Source organism: Octopus sinensis, linkage group LG9 (genome assembly GCF_006345805.1).
Source record: "Octopus sinensis linkage group LG9, ASM634580v1, whole genome shotgun sequence".
NCBI classification, from domain to species: Eukaryota; Metazoa; Mollusca; class Cephalopoda; order Octopoda; family Octopodidae; genus Octopus; species Octopus sinensis.
The window spans coordinates 7579764-7604434 of record NC_043005.1 but is presented as its reverse complement, the minus strand read 5'-3'; the positions used below and the strand labels follow the sequence as shown (position 1 = coordinate 7604434).

Below are 24671 nucleotides of genomic sequence, written 5' to 3'. Positions count from 1 at the left end.
AGCCTCGGGCCGACTAATGCCTTGTGAGTGGATTTGGTAGATGGAAACTGAAAGAAGCCCGTCGTATATATATAGATGTATGTTTGTGTGTCTGTGTTTGTCCCCCTAGCGTTGCTTGACAACCGATGCTGGTGTGTTTACGTCCCCGTCACTTAGCGGTTCGGCAAAAAGAGACCGATAGAATAAGTACTGGGCTTACAAAGAATAAGTCCCGGGGTCGATTTGCTCGACTAAAGGTGGTGCTCCAGCATGGCTGCAGTCAAATGACTGAAACAAGTAAAAGAGAATGAAATATTTTGTAAATAAATAGGACAATGAGGCCCTTAAAATTCTAAGGTGCTATTGCAAATGTCAATTATGTCACTCTTCTGTGGAGAGCATAATCAGCAGCTGCTGAAAAGTGTCATTAAGAAACTACCTGCCATTGCAACATGTTATTACTAAAAAAAATATGTAATGCCATCTACAGAAAAGAGTTTTCCTGGGGTAAATATCAACAACACTTCTGTTGTGAAATAGATGCATGTATTTCAACATAAATATTTACTCTTTTTTTCACTCTTTTACTTGTTTCAGTCATTTGACTGCAGCCATGCTGAAGCACCGCCTTTAGTACTTTAGTAAGCTTAGTACTTATTTTATCGGTCTCTTTTGCCGAACCGCTAAGTTACGGGGATGTAAACACACCAGCATCGGTTGTCAAGCAATGTTGAGGGGACAACACACAAACACATACATATATGTATATATATATATATACGACGGGCTTCTTTCAGTTTCCGTCTACCAAATCCACTCACAAGGCTTTGGTCAGCTCGAGGCTATGGTGGAAGACACTTGCCCAACGTGCCATGCAGAGGGACTGAACCTGAAACCATGTGGTTCGTAAGCAAGCTACTTACCACACAGCCACTTCTACGCCTATTTATGGAACTTCTACTAGGTGCAAATATTACAGGTCTGACATAGTTGTTTGGGGGTGAAAAGAATAGTTATGTTCAGTCATAGTTATTTTTTTCGTTTTCAGAATTTTTAGTTAAATGTATCAACCCCCCCAAATTCTTGTCTCTTTGAATGAACAAAGCAATTCATGCTAGCATGGGTTGGACGGTTCAACTGGGGTCTGGGAAGCCAGAAGGCTGCACCAGGCCCAGTCTGATCTGGCAATGTTTCTACGGCTGGATGCCCTTCCTAACACCAACGAAAAAATAATAAACAGAAGTATTTTATTAAGAGAACTTTCATTTTCTAAGTGTTGATTTTTAAGGACTATCAGAAAAAGACAATTGTAAAAAGTTCTTATAAAATTTAGTAACTTAAATTCACATGTATATGTAAATAAAAACCAAGTTTAAAATCTCTTACCTATGATATTTGTTGGATGGTACTTTCTAGATCTCATGAAATTGATTCACCCTTGAAAATATTGTTGAATAAAATTTCTATATATATTCAAAGTTAAAGATAGTGGATCTTGTATTTTGATATATCTAAGGCTATTAGAACATTCTAGTAGCTTAGTTTTACTGACAGTGGTCATATTGCTTCAGTGATGTGTAGAATTCTGTAGGTTAGAGGATGTTTTGATATTTTCAGTTTTTTATTGGCTTATGATGACATCCATGCTTGGATGATAGATGCCCAGCAGCACACCTTTTTGCTTAATTGTTGTTACTGTTAAGATCAGATATTCAAGTGCCATTTGTTACTGATTTGTTTTGAATAGATATTGCAAGTGAATCAGATAACTATGAAATATATAATGAAATTATAGTATACAGTACTCAGGTGTACCACAATTTGTCAAAAGTGCGTATAAAGCATATGCAGTAATGTATAAATGTCGGTTTGAACGGCAGTTTTTTCTAGTGGTGTCGTATGAAATTGTCACCCGAAATTATGACCCTAGTATCGATCTATTGCATTTCAATCTATTTTAGGGTTAGTTAGGATTAGGGATGGGGGGAAGGGTATCAAGAGTATATATATATATATACCTTTTTTACCAGAAATCATCACAACTGTAATGATGTATATATACATGTGTGTGTGTACAAACATACATAAGTACATATATACATATACACACACATATATACCTTTAGGAATTCTTTTTTATCAGAAATCGTCACAACTGTAATGATGTATACATACGTGTGTGTAAATAGCTGGTTACTTACTTACTATGCCAAACACAGATATATACACGTTTGTATACATGCCTGTCCATCGTGGTTTGTCTTTATTGCAAAAACGAAAACTCCTGTCCGTTAGAAGGGAAATGTCTAGTGAAAGGAGTAGTTTATAGAGCCAAGGTGCAAGTAGAAGGCTCATCGGAATACAAGACATACACAGGGGCTTCAGAAAATTCATTTAAAACACGATTTTATTCACATAAAAATTCATTTAAATACCCAGAGAATAGGAAGAGGACCAGCCTAGCAAAATATGTCTGGGAACTAAAAGAAAAGGAAACCCCACCTTTCAACGTGACATGGAGCATTCTGGACAGAGCGGCACCATACAGGCATGGAGCATACAGAAATAATTTTAAATGCAAACTTTGCCTATTAGAAAAAATGTACATTTTATTCAAAGACAATAATTCTTTGAATCAAAGTAGTGAGCTAATGAACTTATGTAGGCACGCAACTAAATTTAAAATGTCGAATATAAATATACCATATGGATAGAGTACATATTTTGTATTTTTGATTTTTGAAATTTTGATTTTGACTCTTGAACTAGTATGTAAACGCTACGATGGATTTTGCTTCGCACTATGCAGATTTCATTCCGTATAGCAAAGTCTTATATTTCTACATATACATTAGGAAAAACCTTTGACTTTGTTTATTCCATGTTATTGTATTGTATAGGATTACCTTGATTTTTAATTTATAGATGATCCAAAATAGGGTGTTATATTTTATTTTATATGTCTTTCGTATATATTTTTTATTATTGCACTCATTTTTTTTAAAAAAAGCAATGTTGTCAAAAATTAGAATTTTGATATGAGTATGTGTATAGCCATGGATATGTATTTGTAAGCATGCGTATATATGTATGTGTAAGTGAGCGTATGTTTGTGCTTAAGCACACATATACACGACTGTATGTGTATGTATCCATTCGAACTTGTGTATTTGTATACTTGTCTCCATATATGTCAATAATGCGGTTACACAGCTTGTATACATAATTTTTCTTATTTCGTTTTTTTCCTCACCCCTCCTTTTTCTTTTTTCCTTCCCCCTTCTTCGTTCCTTTTTCTCTCTCTTCCTTTCTTTCGTTTTTTTCTCTAACTGATACTGATGCAACTTTACGTCCCCCTTACTTAAGCTTTACTCAATATATGAGAATCGCTACATCGATGATTTTAACTTGCGTGCGAGATAGATTGCATGCATATATGTACGCATGCATTTATATGTATATTTTAGATTTATATTTATACGTCTGTATATGTATGGCGTTTGCACGCATCCTTCTGTGTATGTTGATATATATATATGTACACTTTAATATAAATATGTATTGCAGTGTAATATTTATAATAGGTTTTAATTTCTATGCATTAACTATACTTTCTTCATTAATGTCAATATGTATTTTATTCAATGTAAGGTTTTTTCCTCGAATTTTATAATTTTTTATATTATATACATATATTTTTGAGCTTTTTTTGTTTATCGCTCGAAGATTGACCGTTATTTCTAAAGGGCCAATCAAAGAAGTCCATCTTTTTTAAAGGTGTAGCGTTTGTAAGAGTCTAGATTGAATTGATATATCGGTTCCATTCTAGCAAAAACTGTCTGATGAACGGCAACGAGAAACTCAGAGTAACAGATTTTGTTGAATTTTCTGCTGCCTTAAATAAAGTATATATATATATATATATATATATGTCCAACCCGTGCTAGCGTGGAAAACGGACGTTAAACGATATGTGTGTGTGTATGTTAGTTAGTTAGTTAGTTAGTTAGTTAATTTGGCTCAAAAGCAAATAGCAAGGCCATGTAGGGGGACATGGAGTTAAGTACAGGGTGGTGTTCATGTAAAGAGTTCAGGCCACTTGAGGTCCAGGGAGGCTTTGAACAAAGCAGTCGTCAGCATCTTCACCATCTCGTCTGGCAGCTTGTTCCACGGATCCGCAACCCGGACGGAGAAAGCTCCTCTCCTTCGATTGAGATGAAATCGTCGCAGGTAGAGCTTTTCGGAATGACCCCGCAGCCGACGCTCTGGAGCAGGAGTGAAGAACAGCTCTTTCGAGAGGTTACAATTTCCGCTTATGATGTTGTGGTCGAGAATGAGATCACCACGGCGGCGGCGTTTTTCAAGAGAATAAAGGTCGAGCGTCCTCAGCCTTTCTTCGTAGGACAAATTTTTGAGATCATGAACCATGCGGGTAGCCAGCTTCTGGACTCTTTCGAGATGCTGTATGTCTTTGAGGAGATAAGGAGAAGAGGCTTGAATCCCATACTCCAATCTGGGTCTCACCAGCGTGACATAGAGTGGTAGGAATATGGCTGCTGTGAGCATTCCGAATGACCGTCGAATCAAGAACAGAATTCCACGTGCTTTGTTGGCAGCATGGACGCACTGGGCCGAAGGCAAAAAGGAGGAATCCACCAAGATACCCAGGTCCTTTACCTGATCGGTCCTCTCCAGCAGCAGACGACCCGGCTCGAAATCAAGTTGAGTTGCAGGAGTAGAGCCGACAGGCAGATGACAGCACTTTGACATGTTCAGACACAGGTCCCAATCGTTAGACCACTTCCAAATTTGGTGGAGGCATCGACGAAGATCCTCTATATTACCGTGAGGAGCGACCAGTTTGATATCGTCGGCAAATAGAAGGGTGTGTTGCGTGAGGTCGTCGGGCAAGTCATTTATGAAGACTAAGAACAACAAGGGCCCAAGCACTGAACCTTGAGGCACGCCACTGCTCGCACTGGAGACGTCGGACCGCGAACCATTAACTTGGACTTGGAAGGAGCGATCTGAGAGGAAGGCACCAACCCATCGTATAATATCCGGATGGTAACTATATGCTTGAAGCTTGACAAGTAATAGGCGGTGGTTTACCGAGTCAAAAGCTTTGGCAAAGTCCAATAAAACGATGTCAACAGCATCACTATCATCGAGGATGCGCGTCACCAATTCTTCCATTACTAGTAAGTTGGTCAAGCATGATCTCTTCGGCACGAAGCCGTGTTGGGAATCGGAGATAGAGGCTGTGTTTAGGAGGTGGAGCATCATACTTTTCTTAAGGATGGTTTCGAACATCTTGCTGATTATTGATGTAAGGGAAACCGGTCAGTAGTTAAGCGGGTCTTCGCGGCTCCCTTTCTTGAAAATTGGGCAGATTATCGCTGTTCTCCAGTCTGCAGGTATAACACCAATGACATATTGAATAGTCGTGTTAAGGGCTCGCAGATGACCGGAGCCAACGCTTTGATAACCCGTGGGTGTATGCCGTCAGGGCCGTGACCCTTGTTAACATCGAGGCCTTGAATAACACGTTTGACTTCGTCCCGCGTGATGACCAATCGAAGCATTGGAGGTACCGATCTATCAAATGGAGGGGGTTCACGACCATCATCTTGTTTGAAAATAGTTGAAAAAGCATCAGCAAATAATTGACTCTGTTGATAAGGGTCCTCAATCGATACGCCTGTTGAGTCTACCAACGTTGCAATCTGGTTGTTCAAGCGGGAATTCCGCTGGACATGGGCAAAGAAGGTTCTTGGATTGCTACTGGCATTTGCCGCGATTTTGTATTCATAACTGAAGCGTTCTTTCTTTTCTATTTTCAAGGCTCGGTCTCGTTGAGTTTTGTACACCTCAAAAGCTGCAGTTGAATCCAGATTTTTGAATTCAGCCCAAGCAATATCTCTGAGTCGACGTTCTCGTTTAACCTTCTTCGTCACCCAGGGCTTGTGTTTCTTCTTCTTGGGAAGCCTAACGGAAACTGTCTGGTCAGTCAAACAGATTACATATGCTTTGAGGGATGACCATAGTTCGTCAACAGAGGACAACGTCATCAGGGATCGCCAGTCCAGAAGCGCGGAAGCCTCGGTTAGAATTTCAAGATTAATTGCAGAGAAGACTCTACGTGGCAGCGAAGTAGTCGTGGGCGTAGAAAAAGTTGTGTGCATGACGAACTTCAGGACTGCATGATCACTCTTGGCAAGAGGGGCGCACACAGATACGTCTGACACTGATCTTGGATAGCGGGAGAATACCAGATCTAGCATAGATGGCTGCTGCCCAGACCGATGCCTTGTCGGATATTCAACATGTTGCGATAGAAAACAATCTTCAGCCACGTCAAGAAGGGCCTGGCCGAAACGGGAAGATGTTGTACAAATTGATGCGGGCCAATCGATCGTGGGAGCGTTGAAGTCTCCTAGTACCAAACAGTCATGCGAAGCTGAAACGAATCTTATCGCTTCAAGTAAATGAGCATCGTCCTGGGGGTCGGCAAGAGGCGGCCTGTAGACAGCCAACACGGGCAGGCAAAACTCAGATAGGCTCAGCTTGCAATAGACGGCATCGAATTTTGCTGAATATATGTACTTATGTATGTGTATATAAGACGCATGCATGAAACTCATGGGTGCTGAGTTGCTTAACTACTTCGTAACTCTACAGACTAAAAATAAAATGTTTGCGTATAATCTAGCTATCTATCTATCTATCTATCTATGTGTCTGCCTGTCTATTTATCTGTCTATCTACATACATACATGTATATATGCGTGTGTGTGTATGTATGTATGTTTGAATGTACGTACGTATGTGTGTGTGTATGTGTACTTTAAGCATATACGTATTGATATGTATTCTTATATATATATATATATGTATCTCAGCTATTAGGAGGTGAGACCTGCGTAGTCTATGTTTCATGTTAGAAATCTGAAAGGTAGTTTTAAATTTCATTATTTTCTTAACACCCGGGCAACGCCGGGTGTTTTTTGCCAGCCTTCCATATAGTATAAAATTTGTACACATGCGCAATGAAACCTGGTTTTCTATTTCCCCCATGAAACCAGACTGCTTTATTTATTTTTTTCAATTAAGTTGCACTAATTGGATAAACTTTTACTGTCAGTAATTATTACAATATCAGTAAGTATTTATGGCTGAAAGTATTCAATAATTAAAATATTGTCTATTAATATTTTACATTTTCGTTGGTATTTTTAAAAGTCTGAAATTTTTTCATGCTGTGACTTAATGTATGAAATATAAACTTATTTCGCTATTTATTAACCATTTCAGATTTTTATTATTAAGATGGATCCTACGGCAATTGCCGGATCCTACATACTAATATGATGTAAAATGTTGTGAAGTAATCGGGTTTATTACTAAAACTCTCGCCCGATAAATTTGTGTATAAGAACATGTATACATACATTGTGATGCTTCGTGTAAGCGCACCATTTAACCGGCCGTAACATTTTTTCTTCGGATTTCGGCGTTATTTTGGAATGGCTATTCTTCGAAGGGCGATCCTTCGGTATAGGTACCGTAAGTGGCTTTGTTTACATTTCTGAAGATAACAGAAACCCTTTTCTCCCACCCCTAACACTAACCCTAAAAAAAACACTTTCTTGAAATGTATCCGGTACCTATACCGAAGTTACGCCCTTCGAAGTCCCATACCAAATAGTAAAGAATAAGAGGGCTAAGGTTAAGAATACGCACACACAGTATTAAAGGTTAGGGTTACACTGAAAACGGGTGGTGTGCGCATTCGTTGGTATTTTTTAAAAGTCTGAAATTTTTTCATGCTGTGACTTAATGTATGAAATATAAACTTATTTCGCTATCTATTAACAATTTACCTCCGCCCTCTTTTTCTTTACTATTTAGTATGGGACTTCGAGGAATAGCCATTCCAAATATTCCGCTGAAATCCGAAGAAAAAAGTTACAGTCGGTTAAATGATGCGCTTACAAGATGTATCACAATGTATGTATACATGTTCCTATACACAAGGTGGAAGTAAGAGCAAAAATTTAGAAGTCTGAACTTTTGGGAAAACTTTTTTTCAGGGACTTCGTGGGAGTTATTCTAAAACCCTGCGCAAAACTGCCATAAAAAAAATTCAACCGCTGTAACTCATTTAATTCATTTATATATATGGCCAGAAGTATATTGAGTTCTTCATAACCAGCTGATCTAGCAAGCGGGGCCTCATATCAGTGAGGGGGGGGGGCGGTGCGCATTGATGCCGTCGAGAGGTAGGCCCCGAAACGGCGCGCATTCTCTCCTGATGACCCCACACACTTGCTAGCTTGCGGTATACGGAGCTTTTGACTGGTAGCACTTGCATGTGCAAGTTGTTTGCAAGACATCAAGTGATTCCTCCTCAAAATAATTTCGAAGCCAAAATATGAAAATGTTACACAATTTCCCGTATCCGCGCGGCGCGAGATATGAAAGCTTCTTTCGTAATGTGTTTATGTGTGTATATATTATGAGAGTGAGAGAGCTTACATAACTTAGCTATTCAGAAATATGGTATTACTATGTTCTATTTTACGTTCCCGTTAAATTGCTGAGGATATATTTCGAAATTGTGTTGTTATAAAAAATCATTGAAATTAAATATATCTTTGTCGCAAGTCTCCACCTGTTTGTTATACAGTTATATTTAAAGCTATTTTGGTCCGTATTCATTTAAAAAGAATTAAACCGTTTCGATAAAAAATTTTTAAAATCCATGCTTAAAAATACGCAAACTACGATTATGGGGAAACATTTTAAAGAAATTTCAGTTTTTTACCACTTTCATTTTGTTATTTATAAACCGAAAGAAAGCCTTAATCGCCCCCTTTGTTTCCAAGCATCAAGTCAGTATTTACATTTTTTAGAGAGGGATTCTAAATTCTTTCTTTCTGGAAAAAAGAAGAGATACATTCAATAAAATTAAGCTGATCCCTTAATTCGTTCTCTGTGTTTATATTTAGGTTTATAACATATAATCTTACGAGGTGTGGAAACTTTTGTTTTCAAGGTTGTATTTATGCAAACAGAAATTGTGTTGGAACTAAACCAATTTCCATTCATTCATAATCATGTTACCAACCATTTTATCTCATTTGCATTCTTGTTCATATTCCAGAAACATAAAGACTTCACTTTTCGATTTTCTCACATTTCATCATTATTTTGTACCTCCTTTCCATATGGACCTTGGTTGGATATGTTGTTAAGCTTTAATTCCATATTACTGTCCCCGTAGATGGGTCAGGAGCTTATGTCTTATTTGGGAATTTTATTTTGGCACAATTTCTACAGCTGAATGCCTTTTCTAACACCAATAACTATGCACCCAGAGTTATGTCACCCACAAGACATGGGTCCTTACCGACCTACATCGTCTCTGCTCACTAACCAACCACTTTACAAGGATGTACTCTGCAAAACAAATGTGTACTTGCTGCATAACATTGTCACTGTTCATCCAAGATAACAATAGAGTGGGTCAGAGAAAGAATGGTTGTAAGTGGTGAAGAATGGATGAGGAGTGATTGAGGTGACAGAGCAGGGAGAAATGGGAGAAACAGTGTGGCTGTGTGGCAAGAAGTTTGCTTCTTAACCACTTAATTCCAGGTTCAGTCCCACTACATGGCACTTTGGGCAAGTGTCTTACAGCCTCAGACCAACCTACGCCATCTGAGTGGATTTGGTAAATGGAAACCGAAAGAAGCCTGTCACATGTGGATCCATGTGGGTGTGCTTTTGTGTCTTTGTCCCCCATCATTGTTTGATAATCGGTGTTGGTGTGTTTATGTCCCATAACATAGCAGTTGACTAAGAGGCTGATAGAACAATGTACTAGGCTTTAAAAAAAAATGTTGTGGGGTTGATTTGACTCAAATTCTTCAAGGCAGAGCCCCAGCATGACTGCAGCCTAATAACTGAAACAAGTACAAGATAAAGGAGAAAGTAATAAACAGGTGTAATATGAAATATCAATGACCATTGAGTAATGGGACAGAGATAGCAGCTACATTTTTGCTGGCAGGAGAGAGGGCAAATGGACGGCAGAAACGTTAGCACGCCGGGCGAAATGCGTAGCAGTATTTCGTCTGCCGCTACGTTCTGAGTTCAAATTCCGCCGAGGTCGACTTTGCCTTTCATCCTTTCGGGGTCGGTAAATTAAGTACCAGTTACGCACTGGGGTCGATGTAATCGACTTAATCCGTTTGTCTGTCCTTATTTGTCCTCTCTGTGTTTAGCCCCTTGTGGGAAGTAAAGAAATAGGTATTTCGTCTGCCGTTACGTTCTGAGTTCAAATTCCGCCGAGGTCGACTTTGCCTTTCATCCTTTTGGAGTCGGTAAATTAAGTACCAGTTACGCACTGGGGTCGATGTAATCGACTTAATTCGTTTGTCTGTCCTTGTTTGTCCCCTCTGTGTGTAGCCCCTTGTGGGCAGTAAAGGAATAAGTAATGTGTGTCCTGGGAAGATAAAGTGATTGCTGGCTGCACAGATGGCCAATGTTAGCCTGTAAGAGAGAGAGCAGTTGTTAGATTAATTGTTGTCAATGAAGAGTTACCTGAAGAGGGAGTGGTATCAGGCATCACAGGATTGCAAATGAGCAATCCCTCATTACTCAAACATCTTGAGAGGAGTAGAGAGATACAGATGGCAGCAGGGGAGAATTGGAAATGATTAGATATGTTCTCCATCATTACATGAGTGGTATGGAGAAATGAGTAGGAGATGGGTGTTAATGAGAGAATATTGAATAGGCAAGAAAGGCAGTAGATGAAAACTTTGCAGATATGAAATGGACGAAAGGCCTGCTGGCGGCACGTAAAATGCACCATCCGTCCGTGGCCGTTAGCCAGCCCCGTCTGGCACCTGTGCGAGTGGCACGTAAAAAGCACCATCCGATCGTGGTCGTTGCCAGCCTTGCCTGGCCCCCATGCCGGCGGCATGTAAAAAACACTATCCGTCTGTGGCCGTTAGCCAGCCCCATCTGGCACCTGTGCGGGTGGCACGTAAAAAGCACCCACTACACTCACGGAGTGGTTGGCGTTAGGAAGGGCATCCAGCCATAGAAACACTGCCAGATCAGACTGGGCCTGGTGCAGCCTTCTGGCTTCTCAGACCCCAGTTGAACCGTCCAACCCATGCTAGCATGGAAAACGGACGCTAAATGATGATGATGATGATTTCACTTACTCCTATTTTAACATACCTTTTACTGTGCTTGCACTGGTTGCTGTATCTTCTGTTACTATTTATCATACTCCTTTGTCATCTCATTTGTGAATTGCAACATCTCAAGATCAGTCACCACTATTTCATTTCAAGGCTTCCTTGGTCTTCTTTTTTGCAGGCTCCATTCATTCTGAGTCCTTGGAATTTCTTTATCTATCTCTCGTATTTTATATACCTCACATGTCTGCATCAGTGTAGTCTTCTCTAATGTATCTGATATCTTTTATATTTAGTATGTCTTCAGCATTCATCAACTCAAACATTATACATCCAGTGAAGTAAGCTGCATTTCTTTCTGGTTTTTGCAAATCTTCTCCATTGAAGGCCCTTATCTTGCTATTTTTAAGCATTGTATTTTGCATGCAATCACCATAAAATCTGTTCTTTATTCTGTTGCCAGTAGAAGTTGAGTTCCCCCATTTTTTTCCCAACTCATTTTCACTCTAGCTACTGGTTCCAGGCCTCTCCCCACTGCAAATTCACTTATATAATTACCAGAATTTTCAAGTTACTTCTTGGGAACCACCTGCACTATTATGAAAATCTATTTCTCAGGTGTTCTTAGACCTTATTGCCCCTGTGCATCGACTGCATGAGAAGTCTACCTTTTCTGTCATCCTGCTTGTGACCTCACTATATTGCTTTCGTGTACATTGTTTACACTGCATATGCTATATGGAATTTCTGCTTGCTTTTTTTCTAGATACCAAGTATGGCCATTTTCCCAGATGGTAACTGGATCCTGCCTTCTCTCATCATCATCTACTTTTTCCTAAGCTTACTTTAAAGCCCTTCTACTCTTTCAGGTTTTACTTTCATATCTAAGTTCTTTTTACAGACTCTGCTGTGAGAACTAAGTTATCAACATACAGGAGCTCTCACAGAAATACAAACTCCTTTTATGAACTGGAAGACAAACTTGAGGATGGGGCTAAGAACTCAGTCCTGTGTACTGAATTCACCACTGAACTCATAACTGACTCTCACCTTGTTTCTCTGTACCATCTTCTATGGCCTTCATGGGCCATTCATCTACTCATAGCTTCCTTAGTGACTAATTTCAGATCTTTTCTGCTTGGCTGCCACTTTTCAATTTCTTCAATCTCTTCCAACTGATTTCTTCTTAGGTGTAATGATGTAGTCTTGTATGCTAATCATAGACATGAAATTCATTTTTGCCTAAATCAATAAATAAAGAGTTAATAGCTTTTAAAGTTTGCAAATTTTGGGTAATTTTAGCCAATCATAAGTCACAAACACATTCATGCCTGTTTTCATAGTAACATGTCAAGCTGTTCCCAAACTATTTACCGTAAATCCTCGAGTATAATCCACATTTTTTCCCCAAAATTTAAAGGTCAAAATCCCTAGTGCGTACTATATACGAGGTTAAAAATAAAAATAATTTTCTAAGCAATGTCCGAGTCTCTATTTGCTGTCCGGCAATGTTTATTCAGATGCATTTTGTGATATCGGGCGCGAAAATACCTTCAGCTAAGCCTGAAAGCAATGAAGTCATAAAAGAATCATCCATAACTCGCAATAAGCAACATTTATTAAACGTTATTACTGTTATTTCTTTATTTTCTGCAAACAAAATGCATACCAAAGCTACACGTTGGCATTATGTTATACATACAACAATAATAAAGGACTTTACCGTATATATTTTCACAAACCAAGGACGTTATATAGACCTCCTTGACTCAAGTTAGAGAAGGGGTGCGTATTATACACAAGGTTTAGGTTTTTCAGAGGTACAGCCCCCTAAAAATCCCCTGCGTATTATACTCAAGAGTGGACTATACTCGAGGATTTACAGTACTCGTACAGTCATTTTTGCTTATTAAATGGTGGTTGTGAAATATGCTAAAAATAATGGCTAAATAGTTTTTTAGGGGTGGTGGTCGTGGTTTTGCACAATTGTATGAATTCCTGTGTGTAGAATTCAAATTTGCAAAAATTTTCTGAAGGTTCCTAAGATTAAAAATGTTATGAGGGGTTATATGTCATGCATAAAGCAGAATTCTGCCAATATTTCATTGGTTCACATTTGACTTAGCATGCTGTCATGCACAAAATGACAACTTCCAAATCCTGTTTTATGACTTGGGTAAAAAACGATCAAACTTGAAACCTCTGTAACTTTTTTAAAATTTTTTTCTTGGAAAAATTAAATATCCCCAGATATTCAGCATGGAAAATTCATCAATACATTAAATTTTGAAATTTTTACTTAACTTTGAAATTTCCACAGGTGCAGCCAAACAGAAAAGACCCCTAATTTCTTTTCATTTTATCATTTGTCAGAAATTTTGAAAACTTTTCAACAAGGTTTTTTTTTCCTTTCAGATACTATGTAGTCAAAGCTTACTTCCATTTCAGTCTTCTTACACCTGAAATAGAATCATATAAGTTAGGTATGTTAATCCTTTCTTTGTTCAGCAGTATAATATTTTCTTTTTGTTTGTTCTGTCATAAGATTCATATTACCCATGAAAACCTACCTCTTTTTGTCATAGGTCTGCTTATTCAGTGCTGATCGGGACTAAGCAACCACAACCAAGCAATGCTGAATAATTTAGGCAAAGAAAATTATCTACTATACTGTAGTTTATTTAAGTGATCAACGTTGCTTTACTGGCACCTGTGCCAGTGGTATGTGTAAAAAGATTCGAGTAAGGTCATTGCCAGTACCGCCTGACTGGCTCCCCGTGCCGTGGCATGTAAAAGGGCACCATTCAAGCCTGATCGTTACCAAAGTCACCTTACTAGCACCTGTGCCGGTGGCATGTGTAAAAAGATTTGAGCGAGGTCATTGCCAGTACTGCCTCGCTGGACCCCGTGCCGGTGGCACGTAAAAAGCACCCACTACACTCTCGGAGTGGTTGGCGTTAGGAAGGGCATCCAGCTGTAGAAACTCTGCCAGATCAAGATTGGAGCCTGGTGCAGCCATCTGGTTCGCCAGCCCTCAGTCAAAATCATCCAACCCATGCCAGCATGGAAAGCGGATGTTAAACGATGATGATGATGATGACACTTACTCTGAATGTGTAATTGTAATTACAAATATATAGACTGATGTAATATCATCATCATCAAGCGTCCGCTTTCCATGCTAGCCTGGGTTGGACGGTTCAACTGGGGTCTGGGAAGCCAGAAGGCTGCATCAGGCCCAGTCCGATCTGGCAGTGTTTCTACGGCTGAATGCCCTTCCTAACGCCAACCACTCCGCGAGTGTAGTGGGTGCTTTTTATGTGCCATCCGCACAGGTATCAGACGGAGCTGGCAAACAGCCACGAACAGATGGTGCTTTTTACGTGCCACCGGTATGGGGGCCAGGCAAGGCTGGCAACGGCCACGATTGGATGGTGCTTTTTACGTGTCACTGGCACGGGGGCCAGGCCAGGCGCTGGCAACGGCCACGATTGGATGGTTCGCTTACTTGTCACCGGCACTGGTATCACAGCTGCAATTTCCATTGATGTTGATCGACTTCGATTTTGGTTCTGCTTTCTGATATCTGATTTGATTTGGTATATTTAGAAATACATCTTATTTCTACAGTTTACTTGTACAAAAATGTAAAATTTCCATTGTTAAATCTTTACTTTTTAAGTAATCTTTGTTTCTTACATTGTTTTTGTATTATTTTCAGAGCATCAGACAACATTGATGTGAAACAAATTTTGGCTTCGGATGCATCATCAATATTTGAGAACTGAGATTAATGGCAAAACTTTCCAACGCTCTTCAAAAGTATTTCCATCAACATGGGAAAGCATAAAAACTAAAAATAAGAAAAGTAGTCATATATTGTGGTGAGAATAGAAAAATGATGGAAAAGGATTTATGTCAGAAATATAAAGGATTGACTTTTCCTTAAAGAGATGCCAAAAGAAATAAAATCATCATTTCACTGTGATATCTGTGAAAAGTCATTTTCTCAAAAAGGTCACCTGACTACTCACAAACATATTCACACAGGTGAGAAGCCATATCATTGTGATATCTGTGGTAATTCGTTCTCTCAAATAAATACCTTGACTAAACATAGACATATTCATACAGGTGAGAAACCATATTGCTGTGATGTTTGTGGTAAATCATTCTCCCAAATAAACAACTTAACTAGACACAAGCATACTCATACTGGAGAGAAACCATATCAATGTGAATTGTGTGGTAAATCATTCTCTCAAAATGATCACTTAACTAAGCACAAACGTATTCATACAGGGGAGAAACCATATCATTGTGATATCTGTGGTAAATCCTTCTCTCGAAATGATGAGGTAACTATTCACAAACGTATCCATACAGGTGAGAAGCCATATCGTTGTGATATCTGTGGTGATTCATTCTCTGTTACAAGTCATTTAACTACTCACAAACGTATTCATACAGGAGAGAGACCATATCACTGTAATACCTGTGGTAAGTCATTCTCTGGAAGTAGAAACTTAAATACTCACAAACGTATTCATACAGGGGAGAAACCATATCACTGTGATATCTGTGGTAAATCATTCTGTCAGAATGGTAACTTAACTATTCACAAACGCATTCATACTGGAGAGAAACCATATCACTGTGACATCTGTGGTAAATCATTCTGCCAAAATGGTGAATTAACGAAACATAAATACATTCATACAGGTGAGAAACCGTATCACTGTGATATCTGTGATAAATCATTCTCTCAAAAAAGTCACTTAACAACACATGTAGCTATTCATGCAGAAGAATAAGTCAAAATTACTAGATACACCAACAAAAAGAAATGGAAAAAATTTGTTCAACAAACATTAAATGATATGCCATTGCAATCTGTATTTAACACAACCACCAAGATTTATTATATAAAAAATAAATAGCTTATCTAACTCCTAATGTATTCACTAGGGAAGAATATATAAACTGTGATAACAGCTTCCTTACTCTAACCAGATCTACATTGATATTGGTGAGATAACTTATCAAGGTGTACTTTAAAAAAAAAAAATCATTCTTTTTGAATATTCAGATATATTACGTGCCGGTGGCACGTAAAATGCACCAATCCGACCGTGGCCGTTGCCAGCCTCGCCTAGGACCTGTGCAGGTGGCACGTAAAAAGCACCCACTACACTCACGGAGTGGTTGGCGTTAGGAAGGGCATCCAGCTGTAGAAACATTGCCAGATAAGAGCCTGGTGCAGCCTTCTGGCTTCCCAGATCCCCAGTCGAACCGTCCAACCCATGCTAGCATGGAGAACGGACGTTAAACGATGATGATGATGATGATGATGATTCCAATTCAGTGGTTCTCACAACTTTTTTCCCCTTTTAACTATACTAGCAGTATCGCTCGGCATTGCTCGGGTTTGTTTCAACCCTTTAGAATTGGAATTTTTGAAAAGTAAAAACTTTACATTATGTAGCTTGTTATTCTCTTTAAGTGAACATTTTTCTGGTTGAAATACACCGAAAAATGGCAACATGGCCGTCAAAAAAATCGTAAAAAATAGGGATTTTCATAGAAAAAAAAGCACCTTTTTGATGTAAATAACTTTTGGTGTTAACATGGTCCGATTTGAATTTTTTCTTCTGTGGAAGGAAGAGCAAGCCTTCTATCATACTCTCAATTTTGGTCAACTTGCGCTGCAGGGTCTCGGAGGAGATAGTGTTAGTTGAAGGCTACCAAACCTACCATACACAGACAACTTCAGCTTTATTTATATATATATATATATATATATATAATTTAGAATGTCAGTCTTTTCTTTTTTACATTGTGTAAGTCAAAAGGTGAATTAAAATAACACACATGTAATATTAAAAATCTTATTTTTACTAAATTAATACATATACACTTACTGTATTAATACATATTGGGTCATCTCATAAGTAATGCAGTTTCTTAAATATTTCTTTTATTCTTCAAAATTAAGATAAAGTTCTTTTTTAATCTAAAATATATTCTCCTTCATTTTCTATAATGATCTTCCATCTATTCTCCTGTAGACTTGCAACAGTCCTCTTGTGGAATAAATGATAATGAAGATGGAGCAATGTCTGACAAAAATGGAAGATGGGGCATCATTTCCCATTCAAACTGCTCCAGCCTTTGGAATGTCATCCTTGCTTTATGTGGCTGAGCATTATCCAGATTGAAGAACACCTTTCATGCTTTTTACGTGCCACGATCGGATGGTGCTTTTTACATGCCACCGGCACGGGGGCCAGGCGAGGCTGGCAATGGCCACGAACGGATGGTGCTTTTTACATGCCACCGGCACGGGAGCCAGGCGAGGCTGGCAACGGCCACGAACGGATGGTGTTTTTTACGTGAAAAACCGCATTATTTATAGGATGACCCAATATTTATTTTTCTTAGATTATTTTTATAATGGAGTTTCAAAAATGCAAATGCAATAGAAAATGTGGATTGGTTTTAAAACTTGAATAAAGGAGTACCTTTTTTATATTCACAGCTAATTATGTTACTGAAACGTACATGTTTCAATAAACAAACAAAAAAAAAATCACTAGAAAGTAAAGTTATCATGATCTATTTTATTCTTTTGAAGATTACTTCTATGTCACTTCTCAAATGTATGAAGGAGTGTTTCAAGGGGCATAATGCAAGTCATTCTCAACTTTAAATCTACTGCAGCAGAGTTCAAAAGCCACATTCACAAAAGTATGTTGACACAAATGGAAGCAATGCGTGTCTGACTCTTTTGCCAGTTTCAGTTATTTTCCATTAAAATTTTGTGATAGCTTTCTCACGAAAAACCATGTTTGCTCTTGAATTGTTCTTCAGCTGAGAAAGTCATCCTAACAATCATCCAGGAACATTTTCAATGCCCTAGCGCTTACCAACATCTGCTCATTACTGATTTCAAGGTAATATTGGTTGAATTCATTTCGTGGTGCTATCAAATGCTACAAAATTTTGTGTTTTGGAAATTCTAGAAGCACTTGCTTTTCACCACCAGCATCAAAAATGACTGGTAGTTTCTCAAACATTAAACTTTTTGGTATGCTCATTTTTCTCCTAATTTTCCAGTTCATGAAAGCTTTCCAGGAATCGATGAATTTTATGATGTATATTCTTTCTTTGCATTTGAAGATTCAGCTCATTTAGCTGCTCAAAAACTGATCAAATATGAGTTGTATGATCTATTTCTCATGATTCAACAGGGTACAAAATTTCATTTTGAACTTCCAAAAATAATTTGAACTTATCTCGAAGACCAAACACTCATTCAGTTTTTTATTTTTAAAATCTTTGAACTCCATGTCAATACATAGCTGCTTCAAAAGGTAAAAGTTCCACCTTTAACAAATATTCAAAACCTCTTGAGCTGGGTATGTTTTATGGGTCATATAACAAATACTTTCAGTTTTGGAGCTTATTTCTCTTTAGAAACTTGAAATCCAGATTTTGATCTCAGTATAGCTGGTACAGCATCTGTACAGTACCTATAGACATCTCACAAAAGTTTTTATGATTCCGTGAAAGATGAAACATTTTCCAATGTATCTGAAGCTTTGATTGTTTGAGAGGGAAACAAAAGAGAAACTCCCCCTTAAATTAAGCAGAGCAAACATAACTTTAAAATCCCAGTAGCTATACACATAAGTTGACTCATCAAGCTGAATTAAGTTAAATGTTGCTGACTTTATCTCATGCACTTACTCATTGATATCAATATTGCTAATCCTTCTTTGAACACTGCTATTTGATAGTGAAACTGCTACAAATTGTTTTCTCTAATCCATTTCCCAGCCTACCTTGATATAAAATTTTAGAGTTATTTAAATCCATTTTGGTTTTGATTATCTACAATTAAATTTTATCTTGCCACATTTTAACTTACAAAATCTTTTTCATATTTTTCCTGTTTTTCATTGCTAACTTGAGTTGGATTTAGATTGATGTGTAGAAGATGTGTAAGTAGAAATTCTGTATGATGTACTGAATATAGACTCTGGATTTCCGAGTGGAATTTGAGTTAGGCTGATGGAGAAGATAGAATTCATATGCAGTAATTGCAGTAAACTTTAATATCATTTGTTTAATGGATTCTCTGTGTGCCTCTCTCGAAGTACTTGATAGCTTCTATTACCTAAATGACTTAATTAGCAGTAAATGTAAGTGTACCAAAAGCATAGGAGCCAGAGTAAAGAGTTGTAAGTTCAGGGCGTTATTAACCTTTATTGGCAACAGAGGATTTGTCTTTCAGAGTAAAGGACAAACTATGATGCATTGTTTTATTGTAGCAGAACATGGACATTAAATTTAGCAGGTTTGTGAACACTGGAAAGAAATGACAGGAATATGCTCCACTGGCTTTGTAATGTAACAAATGAGCTGAGAGAATAATTGGGGCCTAAGGGGAATCTGATATATTGATCAAATAAGATTACATAGGAATGGACATACAAAGTGTACAGATGACAACAACTGCATAAAAATGTCAAGCACTCAAAGGGGATAGTATCTGTAAAGGTGGGAGACCTAGAAAAACAGGACAAAGAGATGACAAAGATCCACAACATGCAATACTTGAGAAAATTCACATTCTCTTGTAAGGGTGAAGAGAATGCTAAAACATGGTGATAGAGGCTGGCGTACCTTTACCCTACCTATCCTCTGTTCTCACCTGTACGAGTTGTACTCACTTTGAAAGCTCCAGAATAGGAGTTGCATCTTGTGTAAAACTTGTGAACAGTGGAGTCCTTACCAGGTTCATTATTTCTCTTGGAAGAAGTGTTTCTATATGCAAATATATGGGAAACTACCACCTGTGTCATCTCTTGTGAAAGGTAGGAGAGTCCAGTTTGCTGGACATTGTTGTAGAGCTGAAAAAGAGCTAATTTCTACTCTTCTCTGGAAGCCATCTACTCGCAATACCAGAGGGCACACACTCTCCTCCTCTGATGTAATCTCCAGGGATACAGGCATCCAGCAACAGGACCTCCGTAATGCCATGATGGACCGTGAGGTCTGGTGTAGCATGGTAAATTCCATTGTCTCGACCACGGTCGAACAATGATGATGATGTTTCTATCTACTCCAGGTCCCAATTAACTTCCCTTTCCTCTATTTATTATTACATGTACTTACGTACATACTTATAAAACCCATAAAGAGCCTTGTGAAATACAGTGTTTTCTGGCCAAAATATTTATTTTGCTAATTATTAAGCTAGTAAAAACAAAAGTTTTAGGAAATGCATTGAATATAGTCGATATTTGAATGAGCACAGACAGAAACACAAGGGAGATAATTAACATCACAGTAAATATAGCCAGTGTCTTATGAATACCAAAATTGACATAAACCTACACTGGTATGCTTTTTGTTGTGTTCACTCGTTTATCCTTAATTTCTGCAAAAATGTATTTTGTACAATGCAGACATGAAAAAAATTACACTCTTAGTATTTACATAGTCACTTGAGGTTCTTAAGTTTTTAAAAAATACAGTTTTTCAAGCAAGTATACAGAACATCTTTTTGATCTCTTAAGGTTCGGTCTTAGGGGCTTTCGGCCTTTATACGCCACTCTAGGTTGACCCATCCTAGAATATTACGGCCAGGCCTCAAACCTATATCTCGGGAAAGACATTCAGCACTTAACCACCCGAAAGGGCGCGGGCTTGTCTAAGCTTACGTATGAGGAACGTCTCCAACGGCTGGCATTACCTTTACTCGAACGACGGAAGATGCGGTGAGATCTCATCCTGGCTTTCAACTTCTTCAACGGGAATGTAAACCTACCAGTTGCAGAGTTTTTCACCCCTGCGCCAGATAGAGGTCTTCGTGGGCATGATCACAAACTCTGCCACCGACACTTTCGACTCAACAGCCTGAAGATGACATTCTCTGTTCGTATCACAGCCCCGTGGAACAAGCTACCACAAGATGTCATTCAACTGCCCACCACTCCCCTGTTCAAAGAGGCTCTGGACAGCTGTGGCGACTGTGTATAAAACTGTATATAACAATAACTTTTTAAACTGGGTTTAGCACACTGTGTTCTTCTGCCAATAAATTTGATTTGATTTGATATGTATATATTTGTATGTGTATTGGTAAAGATGTAAAAATATGATATAGTAGTAGTAAACTTCTGGGCGTATCCTTCAGCTGAAGTATATTACCCACTAAGTGGACTGCTGCAACCAGAAGTAAAATGTTTTATCCAAATATACAAGATCCCAAGAGCCTTCCAAACCAGGAATCGAATCTGCAACCTCATTTCTAAGAGCCCAGTTACCTAAATTCAAGGCTACGTGCCTTCTCTCTTTCGCCCTTTCACACACACACACACATATATAGAGGGAGGAAGCTGTAACTTCGAAGTTACTTCAGATTTCTTCAAAGTATACAATAAAACTCAATTTACATGTAATGGGTATATTTCAATTAATGTTTCACTGGTTTCTGTGTATAACTTTCCATAAAAAATAAATTTTAATAAAGATATACATATTCTTCTCATCATAATGTCAGTTCAAAGCAAATACATTTTATTTTAATATATAGACGTATATATTCCGTATCGAAAGTGCGGCCAAAGACAAAACCACCTTCACCGCCACGCTATGATGAGGTACGAATCACTGGTTAAAGATGTTGGGTGTTTTATGAATAGCGTTTAAATTCACAAACGTAAATTTGATTTTGTTGTTTTGTGAAAAGCAAACTGGGGCAATCTTTCGTCTCTAGTAGACCTTTCCGTCGATTTCCGTAAATAAATTTTTTTTTTTACATATGGGCTTGCGGGAACTTTTGAAGTAATGAGAGCGAAAGAGACTAAGAGAAAGCGATTGTATGACAAGGGAAATTCTTTTGAAGTTACCGTTCATGGGGAGCATTGATGTACATGTGTGTGTGTTTGATGGGGTGTGGGAGACAGACAGTATGTTGTGTAAGTGAAGTGCTTCTGTTAGTGTGTGTGAAGAGACAGAGAGAGTAATGTGTGAAAGAGAGAGATAACTGAAATTTTTTACTCGGTGTATGTGTATATGTATGTATATTACTTCAAAAATTCCCGCAAGCCCATATGTAACAAAAAAAATTTTTTTTTACGGAAATCGACGGAAAGGTCTACTAGAGACGAAAGATCACCCAAACTGGTTCACTGTTTGCAGCTATTACGAGTTAGTTGACATAAGTTACTTACTTTGAGTTTGTAATAACGTGTAAATAATGTCCTCTATTTTCTTACTGTTTACTTTAGTAAATTGTATTTATATATCTCTTAACGGCATTCCTACTGAAGTCAAAAATTATCTATTGCGCCAAAAATCGTAATTCGGAAGTGTATGTTTCAAGCATCATAGATTACGATTCTTGAAAAGAAAAAAAAAAAAAAAAAAGGTGAGTTTTTCCCATTCCCCTTTCCTCAATTTTTCTGCTTTTACTTTCTTCAAAAAGTTTTTTGAGGAATATGCTTTTAAACATCTGAGATTGTGATTCTTTAAAATATGCTTAACTTTATAAAACATATATTTTGAAAAACGTTTGCGTAAAGTCGGGACTGAAAAACTGCGTGTGCCTGTCCCCTCTTTTTTATGCAGAATCTTAATCTCTGATGCTCAAAACATGCGAGCCAAAGAAATAGTTGTGTCTGGCTTGCTAGATAACGCCATTTGTCTGTCATGTTATAATATCTCATATTCTAAGATACATGTAATTCACAGTTAAAAAAGAATTTTAAATTCATGTATTTCAAGCTTTTTATATACCCACTCCACCTCAAATTATTGTTCCTTAGTTTTTTTCGGTATTTTATAATGTCTCACATTATAAAACGCTTGTAGCTACAGCAAAGTAAAGAAAGACGCTACTTTGAAAACAGAGAGGAAGTTGTCACAGATCTTGAGCAAGAACAAGGATCACTTTACACCTATGAAGTACAGACAACTAACTCAACACTACAGGAAACTACCACACAGGTACGGTCTTCCTAAGATTCACAAGGATGGTATTCCATTAAGACCTATAGTGAGCTGTAGAGGTTCAGCATGTCATCCACTGAGCTGCTTCCTTGTGGATATAATCAGTCCATTAGCAGGAAAGTCAAAATTGTACATGATGTATTTCATCCACTTCATAGAATTGATCACGGATACTCCCATTGAATCCAACCAGATGGTGAGTCTAAATGTGATAAGTCTGTTCACCAAAGTCCCAACTGGTGAAGCACTATCGGTGATTCAAGAAAAACTAGTGACAAACACCCATCTAATAGAACGCATTAGTATACCACTAAGAAACTTGATGGAAATGTTCTACCTTCTGTGTAGAAACTACCTACTTCAGTATGGATACCGATATATATCGACAAGAAGAGGGTTTAGCTATGGGTTTGCCATTATCACCGATAATAGCCAATATACATGGAATACTTTGAGAATTTAAGATCAACACCACTAAAACCAACCCTATGGCTGCGATATGTTGATGACACCTTCATACTCTGGCTCCACCAGGAAGATGTCCAAGTGCTGTTAGACCATTTGAACTCAATAAAGCCATCCATACAGTTCACAATGGAAAAAGAAAAAGACAATCAGCTAGCATTCCTGGACGTATTAATAACACGCACCAAGTATGGATTGAGGATATCCGTACACCGCAAGCCGACTTTCACTGGATGATACCTCAACTTCAATTCCCACCATTCATACAGTGTAAAGAGAGGGATTGCTCAGTGTCTAAAACATCGAGCAATTAATATATATGAAGGTGTAAATGTACTCTGTAAATGTATATAGGCTTTACATAATGTTGTATGATATAATTTTAATAACAAATTTGAAAGTAAATCAAATTGTTTTGGTTAATGTTTATATTTACAGTTTATCAATATAGAAATACAAAATTTCTGTTGTTGATTTTGTACATTTTAAGTATCTTCTAATATCTTATACTGTTTTCTCTCTTATTTCAGAATATCACATGACTTTGGCAAAACAGAATTTTTTACTTCATAATAAAAAACAAAATGATCCGTTGGATGTGTAATGTCAGTGTGCATACAGGACAGTGTGTAAGTGGCCTGAGAGAAAAGTTGGGCATGAGAAGCATCAAATGTGGTGTGCAAGAGAGGCGACTGCGTTGGCATGGCTATGTGTTACATATGAATGAAGACAGCTGCGTGAGGAAGTGCCACTCCCTAACTGTAGGAGGAAGCTGTAGAAGAGGTAGACCCAGGAAGACATGGGATGAGGTGGTGAAGCATGATCTTCGAACACTGGGCCTCACTGAGGCAATGACAGAAGACCAGGACCTTTGGAGATATGCTGTACTTGAGAAGATCCGGCAACTAAAGTGAGATCCCAACCACACATGTCCAGCCCTGTTAAGAATACTCCTGATGTGTTGGGTGATATGAAATAATATCCTTGAGAAGA

General features: G+C 38.1%; 1 protein-coding gene and 1 long non-coding RNA gene across 2 annotated transcripts; one reads left to right on the top strand and one right to left on the bottom strand.

Moving 5' to 3' along the window:
- Positions 1-74: 74 nt before the first annotated feature.
- On the bottom strand, positions 75-23307 carry LOC118764767. The gene is made up of 4 exons (XR_005000565.1): positions 23098-23307; positions 20824-20828; positions 11885-11888; positions 75-105 (listed from the first exon to the last, which is right to left on the bottom strand). It is a non-coding gene; the product is annotated as an uncharacterized LOC118764767 (long non-coding RNA).
- Positions 13617-16260, top strand: LOC115215649 (zinc finger protein 492-like). Its single transcript, XM_036505763.1, has 3 exons — positions 13617-13675; positions 14914-15398; positions 15735-16260. The coding sequence occupies exons 2-3, from the start codon at positions 15146-15148 to the stop codon at positions 16004-16006; spliced, it is 525 nt and encodes a 174-aa protein (XP_036361656.1). The 5' UTR covers positions 13617-13675; positions 14914-15145; the 3' UTR covers positions 16007-16260.
- Positions 23308-24671: the final 1364 nt, after the last annotated feature.

Bases quoted from the DNA above. Each gene is read 5' to 3' on its own strand.
- LOC115215649 (XM_036505763.1), top strand. From the start codon at position 15,146: ATGCCAAAAGAAATAAAATCATCATTTCACTGTGATATCTGTGAAAAG. The intron at 15,399-15,734 runs ATACTCATACTG...ATACTCACAAAC, and splicing joins CAACTTAACTAGACACAAGC to GTATTCATACAGGGGAGAAA.